The 14,157-nt window shown below is 49.1% G+C and overlaps 1 protein-coding gene across 7 annotated transcripts in view; it reads left to right on the top strand.

Annotated features, from left to right (window-relative positions):
• Atxn7l1 (ataxin 7 like 1) overlaps positions 1 to 14,157 on the top strand; it is a 210,534-nt gene that overhangs the window by 63,515 nt on the left and 132,862 nt on the right. For all 7 annotated transcript variants that reach the window (XR_005974834.1, XR_005974835.1, XM_041658205.1 and 4 more), the window contains one exon: positions 7,065 to 7,169. Coding sequence is in view for 5 of the 7 variants with exons in the window: in XM_041658205.1 (XP_041514139.1) it covers positions 7,065 to 7,169 (105 nt within the window). In the remaining 2 variants the exon portion in view is untranslated. The remainder of the gene's footprint in view (positions 1 to 7,064; positions 7,170 to 14,157) is intronic.

The following is a 14,157-nucleotide window of genomic DNA, read 5'->3' as shown; positions in this document are numbered from 1 at the left end:
TCGAGAAGTCTTTCAGTTGCTGTGGGGAACCAGAGTTGTGTGTGTGGTGGGTGGATACTGCCTGGCCCCGCTGCTGGCCATTGGGTGCATTAGTCAGTAATGGCTGCAGACTGTCTTAGCAGGACTGTGGAAATCCTCAAAATGGTGTGGGTTTGATGCTCACAGGCAGCTGACCACCCATCCGTGACACCTGCCCTGACCTTTCTGTTTTGTATACACCTAGAATAAGAATCTCAGCTGAAGGGCTTGAAGCAAGATTGTGGACCTCATGCAACTATTTCTTTTTAAAAGCAAAAAGACCATTTGCATGTCAGGAGAAGTCTGGATTTTGTTGCCTTGCAAGGAAGTTCCCGCAGCCTTCCACCTGACTCTGAATGCGTGCACAGAACTATGAAATGCTGAAGAAGTGACAGCGTGTAGCAGTCCAGTCAGGCTCTCTGGAGCTAGAATGGAGCCCCCGAAGACCAGCTGGATCCACTTGCTATTTGTTAAAGTTCTTTTAGTTTAGTTTTTCAATTTTAATTGAGTGATTTATTTATTTATTTATTATGCATACAATATTCTGTCCAGACCTCATTACAGATGGTTGTCAGCCACCATGTGGTTGCTAGGAATTGAACTCAGGACCTTTGGAAGAGCAGGCAATGCTCTTAACCGCGGAGCCATCTCTCCAGCCCTGAGTGATTGATGTTAAAACTATCTTACCATTGCCCTGCCCTTCCCCCAAGTGTAGCAATGACATACATGGAGACAAAGTAAAATCCATCTTGGATTCACGCTCCTTAAAGCCTCTAATGCTTCCTGAGGCTCACATAGACGATGGGGTGAGCGGATAGAGAGCCTCGGAGTTCCTCGGAGTGAGGCTCTCTGATTTTATGTTCATTTGCTCTTCCTAGAGATTTACTGTGCTCAGTGGGCATGTCCCTCTCCCCTTCCTCATGCACCTTTTCTTGGCACTCTTTCTTTGGACCATCTAGCCTGACTAAAGAGCTGAAAAGAACTTAGAGGGCCTGTGAGTCCACCCTCCAGTGCAGTCAGGAGAGAGTGAAGTGTCCTTTATGAGATGTGAAAGCAGATGCCGCATTGATTTCCCCATGAACCACTTCAGGTGCTCGAACCGCACATTCTCAGCGCATTCTCATTCGGCCTGAGAATCCCCTTTGGCCATGTCTTAGGACGTTTTTTTTCTGTTGTTATAATGGAATTATCACAGACTGGCGATTTATAGAGTAATTTATTTCTTACAGTTTTAGAGGCCTGGAAGGCCACAGTCAAGGGACCCTAGATCTCGAGGACTTTCCTGCTGGGCTGTTAACGGTGGAGGATGGAGCAGTGAAGACAACAAGCCCTGCTGGATGCAGCACTGCGGTGTGCAGGGGAGGGAGGGAGGAGGTGGGATTTGTCCCTTTGTTAGGAACTCCCTCCACAGTAACTATCCCACCGCTTGGTAACAGTGTTTGTCCTCTGCCTAAGAAATCCACAGTGTTGTGCTGGGATTGAGTTTTCAGCCCATGGACTTTGGGGAGATATGTTCAAACCACATTGGATCATAACCTGCTTTGAAGGAAAAACACGGGAGTCATTGCTTTCTGGTTCCCAAGCCCACTGTCCTGTTCCTTGAAATGTCCTCCTCACACCTCACAGAGGTCTCTTCAGAGGGTGCTGGGGGATAGGAACAGGGAAGGAAGATGCAGCCCAAACTCATGAAGCACTCCAGAGGGAGGTAGTAGAAATCACCCGAGAATTTGCTAGAAACTCACCTTATACAAACAAGCTCTTAAAGTTCTCTGAATGTTAGGGATTGGAGTAAGGAACACACACACACACTACACACAGACAGGCAGACACACAATACACACACTACACACAGGAAGGCAGACACAAAACACACACTCAGACATGATATGCACTGCACACAGACCGACAGACAGGCAGACATACACATTTAAGACCTGCAGAATAAGAGTATAGAAAAAATATTCCAGGAAAGACTTAAAGCATTGTGAAACTATGTATCCCAAATGTAGTTCGTATAGAAAACCTAAGTGCTGGGTGGTGGTGGCTCACACCTTTGATCCCAGCACTCTGGAGGCAGAGGCAGGTGGATCTCAGTGAGTCTGAGGTCAGCCTGGTCTACAGAACAAGTTCATAGCCAGGGCGACAGAGAAACCCTGCCTCAAAAAGCCAAAACCCAAACAAACAGAAAATAATAAGCAGGAACATTCAGAGCAGGAGGAAGAAAGGGGGCAGGGTCTGGCGATGGCTCTTGAAAGTCTTCATAGGCTCCCTGTTCAGTTCTTCAAGTGCCCTCAGCAAGAGAGCCGGACAAAAGGGACTAGGATCTCATCCCGCAAACTGATGTTTCTTCTCCCCTGATTGAGTCACAGCGAACTATGCAGCTTTCTTTGACGGGTCCTGGGCTGGACATGCTGTGCCCACATGTCCATATATTCTTGGCCTTCACACAGATCATAGACTATGGGACCAACTTGCTAAGGAGGGGAATGGGACTGCCCTATCTACACAGCTGACCTCAAGCAGTCCTTGCCGTAAGAGAGGCCTTGGCCAGGACACCTCAAAAACCTGCCAGTGGCTTCCTCTTTCCTGAAGAATAGAACAGAGCGAATGAAGCCAGAAGCTACCAGCAGGCCTGGCTAGGATGCTGGATAAAGGTGGGTGTGTGTGGACAGGGAGGAGCCTGCTGTCCCTGGAACTGCTTGCAAGGACTGGGACTGATTCTGCATCTGGAAGAACATTTTCAGTGTCAGATTTGTGAGGCATAGGCAAGGGGGAGCCCTTTACATAATTAATCTCCTAGCTGCCAAGGTCATTGCTGCCCAGCTGGCCAGTCATATTCTCTGCCAGGCTGGGCTCAGGCTAACACAGTGTGCCCTGAGCCAGACCTGAGCGTGCTGGCCGGGAGCACACAGGTTGGAGCTAACGCAGGAAGGGTGAGAAGAGTCTAGATAGTTCATGCACTGGATCATACGTGGTCTTCATCAGACAATAAATATGGAGCACCTAAGCCTACCCCTAGTGAGAGCTCTGAGGGGGGCCCTTCTGAGGCTAGAGCAGGAAGCAACAGCGACTGAGTTCTAGAAGGGTCCAACCGTTTCACACTTTGCGTGGTGAAATGGGCATCAACCACTTCTTCACTTATGTGACCCACTTCGAACTTCCTTAGATACACAAAGTACTTGTCTTCCAAAAAAAAATTAAAAAAATAAACGAATTGATAAAATTATTGAGCTTGTAATGTCGATAACAACGTGTCTACCAGGGCCATTTATATCATTTGCTGTGTCTCCTTTGAGAGAGAAGCTAGAGGAGGGTGGGAATAAATGATCTTCTTGGGAACTCCAGCCTGGTCGATGCATTAGCATTGATTAAGCGGCTACTGGGTGCCAGCCTGTTTGGCCATTGAAGAGACCAAGGGCGATGCATCAGAGCCTGTCCTCCAGAAGATATCACCACGGTTGAGTGGGAGGTCTAAGCCAGGAGTCCTGTTCTCACTGCTGAGTGAGGGTATACCGAAGGGAAGGGGAGACACCTGGGGAGGGGTCAGGTGAGTTCTAAGAGATAAGAAGACTGGAGAAATCGCCATTGAGTGCCAGCTCGTTCATAAATAGGACATTCTATTCCAGAGGCCAAAACACAGCATTGAGAACATTATCGTGCCAAATGGTAGGGCTGGGACTTGAACTCGGGATGCCAGCTTCAGGGTGCAGCAGTTGGGCACTGTGTTTTCAAAGCCCAATTTGATTGCCAATCAAAGGGGTTTAGTGCAGCCTCTTGGCCTCTATGCATCTTGAGTGGCTGCCTCTAAAAAGACTTCCTGTGGTCGTATTCATCTGGGATTGGGGACCCAGAAGGGTCCTGTGTTTCCTAACACCTGACTGCCAGGCAGGAAAGGTGTGCCACCCTGCCCTGGGAGGAGAGCAGACGCAGGCCCGGTTGCTGGCACGCGTGCCCGTGCAGACTGTTCATGGCCTCTGTAGCCTCTGTTGCTTCCTCTCTGGCTGGGTTCCCATTCTCCGTTTCAGATCTTACTGGCTTTGCATCACATAGGCTTTGGTCTTCAGAATTCTGAGAAGCTGGCAGGCCCAAGCTTTGCCTAGCGGGGAGCTCGGCACCGCTGGAGAAAGAGTGCCAGGTCTGTGGTCGTCCGAAGACTCCAGACAGTTTCACTGTATGGATGCAGAGAGATATGGGAGTTAGGCAGGCACGCCACTCTGCCAGAGTAAAGTGCAGCCATGTTTGTGCCCCCCGTCTCCAAGCGTCCGCGTGTCACCATCCGTGTTTCTAGGAAGTGCTGCTAGCCAAAGCAAGGCATTAATAAAAGCCACGCAGCAAGCACATGACGATCGATAGAAGGCCCCTAGGACCAGCCGGTCAGCGTCCTCGTGTCAGTCTGCTTGGAGTCCGCCTGTTTGTCCTTGAAACACAGTGGCTGCTCCTCCAAAACATTTGGCTCAGGTTCATGTCAGTGGAAGCCCACGAATCCAAACCGCCATCAGCCACCAGCTTGTCTTCCCGAGGAACCCCTGCGGCACTGACCGCTTTGACCATTGTCTGGGCAGTTGCTGCCCAGAATGAGAAGTGAACATTTTAGGCCAGACTCTCACGTTCGCCTTCAGGAAAGAAGCTCAGTGTGTTGAATTAACATGTTTTCCAAAAGCAATATTTTTAGAGTAATTTTTAAAAGGGAAACATGTTTAAATTTTGTAAGATTATTTTCAGTATCTATAGTATATGTGTGTATGCATCTCTCTCTCTCTCTCTCTCTCTCTCTCTCTCTCTCTCTCTCTCTGTGTGTGTGTGTGTGTGTGTGTGTGTGTAGCATGTGCTGCCTCAATGTTTTATAATTCTTGTTGTGCCTAGAGTGTTTTCAAAACCCTGGGAAAACTTCTGGGTCACATGAAGGCCATTTCCTAAGGCCTTATTATTTCTTCCATGAAGCTAAACTTCAAGGTTGCCTGTTTTGTCTTGTTTTTTTCCCACTGTGGCTTTTTTCTCTTCTGAGCACAGGTAGCATTGATTGCCAATAAGCTGTTCAACTACTTTCCAATCATTCCCTCCGGGCAGTGTCCCTGTGCATCCCGATTTCCCCTGTGCACGGGATTCCCACTATCTCCCTGCCTGTCTCCCATCCTTGCTGAGTTTCTTCATCTTTAAGGTCTTCTGCAGTTGTTCTTCTTGATGCCAAAGTCCTGAGCTTTGGAAGGTGTCCAGGGGCAAATTCAAGAGTGCACAGCATCTAGTCTGATCTCACATCCGCAAAGCCAGCTGTCTTCCCATCTCGGCAACAGGTGCTATAGAAAGAGCGAGCTGGAGATGCCACCTGCCCTTCCCCTGACTGCAACCATCTCAACAAGAGCTTGTTGGCTGTAAACCGGCTCACACACACACAGCTTAACGAAATCATGCTCCTTAGCAAGCCGTTTATCTCAAACAGAGCACTACCCCCCATTCTTCTGACTTCTTTTTTTTTTTTTTTTTTTTTGATTTTTCGAGACAGGGTTTCTCCGTAGCTTTTGGTTCCTGTCCTGGAACTAGCTCTTGTAGACCAGGCTGGCCTCGAACTCCCAGAGATCCACCTGCCTCTGCCTCCCGAGTGCTGGGATTAAAGGCGTGCGCCACCACCGCCCGGCCTGACTTCTTTTTTAGTGTTGACTTCAGAAGTGGTTTATCAGCTGCTCAGGGAAATCAGAATCATTGCTTCACTTTCATAGATATGATTTTACTGTCTCAAACTCGGCATCTGTTGAGCTCTCCGTGCCCATCCTTCTGCCGTCGGGGATGGAGGAGGTTCAGGTGAGAGCCCCAGAGCTAGGGAGGAAGTGATGAACATGCCAGCTTGACCCTGTTGTGTAGAAGTTCTTAGGGTAATAATTGGTGCCGTAAACGTAATCTTATATTAGTTCACAAAAGTTTGTCCATGTGTCTGTCTGTGCCGTACCTGGGGAAACTGTGCCAGGGACGGGTGAAGTGTGATGCTAGGAGGGGCTAGTGTACGTGTATGTACGTATGTATGCATGTATGTATGTATGTATGTACAGCCAGCTATCCCAGGAAAGATGGAGAGTATGGAGTGCAGTGATATCTGTATTATAAACAAACTAGTTTCTTCTTATCCAGTATTTTTCCCCCATGGTTTCAATTACCTGTGGTCAGCACCCAAAACATTAACTGGAAAATTCCAGCACCATAGTTTATAAGTTTTTAGCTGCTCTCCAGTCTGAGAAGTGAGATAAACGTGCTGTCCCATCCAGGATGTGCATCAGCCTCATATTCAGAATATCCACTGTGTATACACTACTCACCTACTGGTCTTGGGAGCCTGTTGCTTATTCCGAATGTCCTTCTGATTTGGGCCATTTTTTTTTTCTGCAATAGAAGATTGGAAACTGGACATTTTATAAAGGAAACTTTATTCTGCTTCACGGTTCTAAGACTGGAAGTGCTGGGCTGGGCAATACATCTGAAGAGGGCCTCATATCGCATCATAACATGGTGGGATGTAGAGGGTAGAGATTGGTATGGGGGAGGGAAAGCAGGAAGGACGGACTGACGCGCTCAGAGCCTGCTTTTGCTAGACGGACCCTAGAACCAGGAGAAATGCAGTCTACACCCTGACCTGTTAACTGTCCTACACGTTTCCCTCAGATGAGGCTAAGATGACTCCTCTTTCCACCCCAGCCCTGTTCTCCCCTCTCTGCTCACCTGGAGGAACTGCTGTAGAAACAGAACAGGTCATGGGGAAAACCCTCGGCTCCACAATAAAGGCTGAGTTGGGGCTTTCTCTCAGTCATGAATCCTAACAGTGTGGCAGATAGGTAGGTAAGTGTCACGTAGCTTCCAGGAGTGGACTCAGAACGGGCTCCTGGAGGCCTTTGTTTCTCCAGAAGTTGGATAGCTGTGTGGTGACAAGCTGTGCTCCCTGTCATAAAGGATCAGGTTCCTATGTGTGTCTTGTAAAAATCTGTCCTCGGAATAAATTCCAAGAGGAAGCTGTGTAACTTCCGAGACTTCAATTGCGTTCTTCTTCCTCATTTCCCCTGCAGATATGCACTTGTTCGGCCACTATCCGGCACACGATGACTTCTATCTGGTCGTCTGCAGCGCCTGCAATCAGGTCGTCAAGCCGCAGGTCTTCCAGTCGCACTGCGGTAAGTGGACTCCTGCACCCGGTGGATGCATGGTCCGCCTGTGACCCCGGGCTCCCATCTGGGTAGCCCCGTATCTGTCTCAGTCCAAGGCTGTGGGTACCCTGGCCTGCGCCTGCTGCCTCTGCACACAGACGCCCGGTAGGAGCTAAGTTCTCTTGCTCTGTGATCCTTCCTGTCAGAGCAGGCGGGAGAAGGCCTGCAGCGAGCCTCAGGAGCTGGGACTAATCCGAAACCCTTGTGAACCTTGGTAGTAGCCTCTGCAGGTAGCCAAGAGAAGGGGAGACTGGAGGCTGGAGGAAGCAGTTCCCTGGCAACCTGCCGTTTTTCTCCTTCCCAAAAGAGGCTCATGGGAGAGACTCCCCAGATTTGCACACACACAGGGGAGGGCTGGAGCCACAGGTGGCCGGCGTGTGTGACATTGGATGCTGCTCCCAGGGGATGCACATAAAACCTCCCATCTTCTTGGTCCTTTCAAGAATCCCGCTTATTATATTTTTAATTTGTGCCTAAGAGCTCATTTTTCCCCGAGTCTCTTAGCGTCCTGGCTGTGAGGCAGTGAGAAATTCCTTGACTCCATCAGCAGCAAACTGTGTGCTCCACTCCGTACAAGGGCAGATAAAAGCCACATGGCTGCTCCTAAACACCTCTCTGACCTTACACAGGAAGCCATTTACTCTCTCTGGGTGACTGTTTCCTTATTGTTACCAGGAGTTAGACCACATGATTCCCACAGTTGTCCTGTGCTGTGTGAGTCCAGGACAGTATATTCGAGTCTTATTTAACCATGACCCCTCTGATGAACAGGCTCTGAATGCCCCCTCTGCTGTTATTTCCAAAGCATATTCAATATTATGCTTGAACAAAAGAAGCAATTATAATGTTGAGTGTGCTTTGGTAAATTACACCCATTTCCCCTTTCTCCCAGTGTACTCTGCCTTCCCCTGCCCCTTTTAGTGTTACCATGCTGTGATAAGTAGCCCTGAAACAAAAGAAGTAAATGTGTTTGGGACAGTAGAATAGCCGAAGCGTTGATAATATGTGTCTATGTTATCTATATATAGATAAAAGCTGTGTGCCAACTGTAGGTGTGGTTTATGCTTATAACAAGTAGGCAGAGAATCCATGCTTTGGGGGGCACTGCCTTCAGTTAGTCCAAAGCTTTGGTTGGAAAGAGAAGGGGTTCTTTAAAATACTATACAAAGGGCTCTGATGAGAGGTGGGGTCAAGCTCTGTATGTCTTTGTCTCTTCCATGAGGAGGTGACTTATGCGTGTGCGTTGATATTGGCGTGTTCATTTCTGGCGGGGTGAGCATAAATTGAGTGAGCGTGCATTCAGCGCGAGCTGACCTTGCTCATTGTGCTGTAGCAAATGACCCTCTTCTGACTGGAAGAGAAATAAGGTCACACCTTTCAGAAGGGAAACTGTCGGGGACCTAGCAGCAATGCTACTAACTGAGGCTACTGGTAAACCGTTTAGAGTGTGTCTATGGCCAGAAGTCAGTCCCACTCAATCTGTCGTTCAGTGAAGATCTGGGGGATGCCGCTGTGTGTTTGATGAGCGTGAGGACTCCATTGTCTCCGGAGTGTTCATCTCCTGGTGTCCATAGGGCCATACTGCTGCCCTGGGCACTTGGATGCTGCCGTGAACACAAGGGAAGGCTGATGCAAAATTGTAAGCCTGAAACCATCACTGAGAATTTAGCTTGCCAGCCGTCTCTGATGGAAGGATCCAGAAAGGGATGAGGTTGTCACCGCTATGCAGATGCTTCCTCAGGGAAAGGGGTCCTCTCGCTTGCAGAGGAGGCTTGGTGTCACTGACACACACAGCTCTCAGCCCTCAGACTTTCTCTGCTGGATCTGGGACTCAACCTAGGAAGAAAGCCAATGACATTGTGGCCACCTGTTCTGAGCAGAGGCAGAAAATTAGGTTGGAGCTTTGGGGTTACTGACCGCATTGCTTGAGGCCCAGGCTACAGTGAGCTTTCTGCTGAATCAGTTGACAGACAGCCATAGAGACAGAACCGTAACTTAGCAAATAGAGGCAAAGAAGTGTCAATCATCCTCCAGTTGCGTGTTTTGATAATACAAAATCAGTATTTCTCGGAGATCAGAGGGAATTCGTGGGGCAGCTGGAAACTGTGGCAAGTCTTTGGGGGAGCAGTTCTTGGAAAGCTCTCCTCAGAATGTCTCCCAGACTTTCTTGATGGTCCATGTTGGATTAGGCTGCCACACCAGTCTGGGTTGCTTATAAACAAGAGAGGTTGATTCCTCCCAATCCTGGAGGTAGCAGTCTGAGGTCAGGATGCCAGCATTAGATACTGGTGAGAGCTGTCTTCTAGATGCTGCCAGCCCGCTTCTTACTGAGGGCAAAAGCTCCCTGGAGCCTCATGCACAAGGGAAGGAATCCCACCCATCCTGAGGTCTCCTCTCTTGTGATGTAATCGCCTCCAGCACCATCTTATATCAGGTGTTCGGATTTCAGGACTTCCAGGGATGAGGGGGAAGCATTCAGCTGTAACTGTTCGTGGGCTGGAGTTGTAAGTCTGCTGTGAGTGCTTTTCCCTCGCTTGCCCGAGACCAACCTAGTTTGATCTCCAGAACCAACCCAGCACAGCTTCTTCTGCGCTGTCTTCCGGCTTTACCTTGGGTGATGAGCCTGGTTGTTTTCAGTAAGTTAATAAGAGTGCTATTGTGCTAAGTGCTGGGCTGCATGCCAGGTGGTTTGCATATCTTTGAAAACACAACCCTTTCTGCAGCCCCGTGGTGTTGGGGAAGCTGGCACTTAAGAAGTTGGGTGCTGTGTCCAAGGTCTCAGAGCAAAAAGGAAGAGGGCCTGGTTTGGAGAGCAGGTGTCTTCTCAGAGCAAGGGGCGAGCCCGCACACCAGTGTCCTCACAGCCTGTGCCCTGTACAGCTTCCGGCTAGATGTACTTCCTGCCCACTAGGCCTTCTCTGAATCTCCTCCAGGCCCACTGCCCACCAGAGCTCTCCCATGTCATTTGAGATGTGCTCATGTGTTGGAAATGACAGGCCTTGGGGACAGGCAGGATGGTCCTGTGTGCCCCTTACTGTCTGTGTGACCTGGGGCAGCCACTTCATCTTTCTCTACCTCCGCTGGTTCGTTGTAAAATGTATTCTCTTTGTGGAGCTGTTGGGACAACATGACGCGTGACTATGTCACTTGGAGTTCACTTCTTCCTCCTCCCCCTCTTTCTAGACCACCCCTCCCCCCATGGCTGGATTCATGGGGGACGTCCTCCTTCCTAATACCCATAAGCCTTTGTTCACTTTCCACTTCTTGCCATGCGGTTGTCTGGGGTTTGTCTCTGCTGTCACTGCTAGGAATGTTCCTTTGTGCTTCTGCATTCTCCCCCACAATAAGGCCTTCTTGGGTGTGTGTCTTCATTCATGATCTTGGTGTGCAGGCCATTAATCTAAACTGAAAGACGAAAAGTGTGTCTGTGCTCCCTGTGTGCGTTTCTCTGTGCGTGTGTGCGTACATGTTTCTGTGTGGGCAACGCGTGGCAGTGGCTGCAGCTACTTGTCTAAAACTGGTAGAGGAGAACGATTTCTTACTCAGCACTTCCTGCACCTGATCCTGTGCTTTCCACATCAAGTCCGACTCTGACCATCTCTACCCAGGGTAAGTGCAGACCCACAAGGAAAAGGTTCAACCCATGGGCACATCCACAATCACAGATAATGGTCGCGTGGTTACTTATACTTCTGTTTGACTTGCAGATTCCACTTTGCTGTAAGGACGCTAGGAGTTCAGGGAAACAGTTTGCTTGTGTTTACTCTGTTATTATAACTCTCTCTTTCGCTTCCAAGACAGGGTTTCTCTGTGTAGCCCTGGCTGTCCTGGAACTAGCTTTGTAGACCAAGCTGGCCTCGAACTTGTTATTTTCACTATCAATGCTGTCATGAAGACAGTTATAAAGCATCGGACTAACACAGAAAATCGTAGGGTGATGTTAGAGGCCCTGAGCACAGCACTTTTGCTGGGGCGGAGTTGAGATACACCCCTGGCATGTGGTTGCACTGGCTCTCCCAGACTCGCTCAGCTCTGACACGCAGGGATTTGTAGAGGCGCCATTGTACGGTGATTCAAAGCGTTGGGCTTTGGTGTTCAATACGATCTCTAGCACTGAGTGAATGGGACTGAAGATTCCCCTCTTCTACTGTGTCTGGTCCTTCTGAGCATCAGCCCTTATCCTGGAACCGTCTAGAATCTTAGTCACCTCATCAGCAAACACAAGGATGCTTATTTCGGAAATCTCAGAGATTCCAGATGTTCTGTACCAAGAAACTGAAGGCTAGAACCAAACACAGCAGAAGATGACCCCCACACCCTGTTTGTCACCTGTCACCAAGGAAGTAACATGTTCAAGCATCTGCCAGAAACTTGGGACAAAGACCAAATATATACTCCTTTTTGACATCACAATGTCACAGCAGTGGATGAAAAGATAGAATGTCATTAAAGGAAACTCCTTGAGTTGTGGAGGTTGAAATCCTGATACACTTGTCTGTACAGCCTTGGGCTAATTACACTGCCTTTCTTTCTGAGCCTGGTTCTCCTCATATCTGAGGTGAGACCGCCAGTTCCTGCCCTGCAGAATTGCCGCGAGGAAAGGAAAAGGGTTGTATGCTTTGCTGGCATGGAGTAAGGAAATAAAGGTTAGCTTTTATTGTCAATAAAATGTGGCCCTTTTTTATGAAGTTGAAAGTTTCTTATGAGGAATGGGAAAACCGCTTTAGCCAATTGTTTCCTGCCTTTGCTCCCCGCCATCTCAGGGGATGCCACTCCGAGGTCAGTCCGTGGCCCGGGCTGTGATTCACTGCAGCTTCCTGCCCTTGGAGACAGAAGTAGTCTGCCTGACTGTGATTACATCTGCTGGGAGCCTCGAGGATTGCACTGCACAAATATTGGTTTACATTCTCATTAGGCCCCCGGGGTCAGTTCCCTGGAAATGCTAGGAAGCTCTAGTCTCTCTCTGGGTCCCCGACAAGAGTCACTATACCTTACAGGAGGACGGCCATATCCTTTCCCAGGAATGGCCACTGTCTCTCTTCTGGTGCCACTGTGCCCTGCCTGGTGTTGTAGACCTAGATAGTGGGTATGACCATGCCCCTGAAGCTCCCATGCTGGGAGTGGAATTGGTGTCATGGTCCCCCACCCCCAGGCTTGTTGAATTCTTTCAGTCTACTCCCCAGGGATCAGTGACTCCAAGGGGTCTAAAGCTGCATAGGTGACCAGATAGCAGCTGGTGTACTAGAAGGAAGGAAACAGAAACAGTTCACTGAGCCTTGGGCCTGGCCGCTCAGTAGCTGTCTCTGCTCAGGTTGTCCAGCCCAGGGTGTGGCTTGGTGGGACAGTGTACAGGCTGAGTGGAGCCTTCCTAGTATCAACTTAGCTTCACCCTATTCACTTGGCCTTTGTTTTTTTTTTTAATTTATTTATTATTAAGGATTTCTGCCTCCTCCCCACAACCGCTTCCCATTTCCCTCCCCCTCCCCCGATCACGTCCCCCTCTCTCATCTGCTCGAAGAGCAATCAGGGTTCCCTGACCTGTGGGAAGCCCAAGGACTGCCCACCTCTATCCAGGTCTCGTAAGGTGAGCATCCAAACTGCCTAGGCTCCCCCAAAGCCAGTACATGCAGTAGGATCAAAAACCCACTGTGATTGTTCTTGAGTTCTCAGTATTCCTCATTGTCCGCTATGTTCAGAGAGTCCGGATTTATCCCATGCTTTTTCAGACCTAGGCCAGCTTGTCTTGGTGAGTGATGTTCTATCGGGAACTCACTTGGCCTTTGTGTACGGGTCAGTAGTTTCTCTTGTGTGGTCTCCTGGATGACCAGAGGGGGCAGGCTCACATCTGGAGAGCACAGTGGTGGAACTGAGTTTGCTCTAAAAGACGGTTTTGCTGCGGTTGAGATCACTCAGTCAGTAGAGAGCTTGTATCCAAGCATGAGGACCTGAGGAGATCACTCAGTCAGTAGAGAGCTTGTATCCAAGCATGAGGACCCGAGTTTGATTCCTGGAACCCACATAGAGGAGCCCATGATGGGAATGTCTGCTGGAATCCCAGTGCAAAGACCAGTGGGTATCTGGAGCCCTCTGGCCAGTCAGCATAGCCTGTTCAAAGAGGTCCAGGTCAATTGAGAGACCCCATGTCAAAGCAAAGTGAACAGGACCAAACGAGGTGGACAACTCCTGAGGAAAACACCCGAGGTGGACCTCTGGCTTTCATAGACACACACAGACACACAAACACAGGCACACACACGAACACACACACAGAGACACACAGTCACACATGGACACACACAGACACACACATACAGACACACACAGTCACACATGGACACACACACAGACACACGGACACACACACGGACACACACACACTCATACTCTCCCCCCCACAATAATAATAATGATAATAATAATAATAGCAGCAATAATAATAGATAAGCTAACACTAAGTGATAAGTCTCAAAGATCTCTGATGAAATTATTGCCCAAAGGATTTTTGCTTATAATCTTTGCAGAGGGTGATGTCATTTTTTTGTGGCAGGGCTGTGGTGGCCCTGACCTCTACCCAGAGAGAGCACTGTGGCCATATTAAGAAGACCGCTGGTGTGCTCTGGAGGTGTGCACAGGCGTGCACTGGAGGGGAAGGCCGCAGGTGAATGGTGCCGCGGTGAACACCGTCTTACTATTTTCAGCAATGGTGCTTTTAACCCATTTCAAATGTTGTAATTGAAAAAGTAACAGCTAGAGTTGTGTTGGGTTTGGGGATTGGGCTAAACATTTGTGAAGTTTTATGATTTGCCTAAGTGTAGGAATGAGCAGGACTTCTTCCGAGGCCTCCTTGTCTTCTGTTTGTGGAGTAGCCGCTGATAGGGTGGCCGTCCCCAGGTCCGTTGTAATCAGCCTTGTATGGGGCTGACCTGCGTGTCCTCTAGGATGTTGGGTGGAGGTT

This window comes from Microtus oregoni, unplaced genomic scaffold, assembly GCF_018167655.1.
Source record: "Microtus oregoni isolate MIOR12 unplaced genomic scaffold, Mior012 000009F_ref0000495, whole genome shotgun sequence".
NCBI classification, from domain to species: Eukaryota; Metazoa; Chordata; class Mammalia; order Rodentia; family Cricetidae; genus Microtus; species Microtus oregoni.
This window is presented reverse-complemented; position numbering and strand designations above follow the sequence as displayed.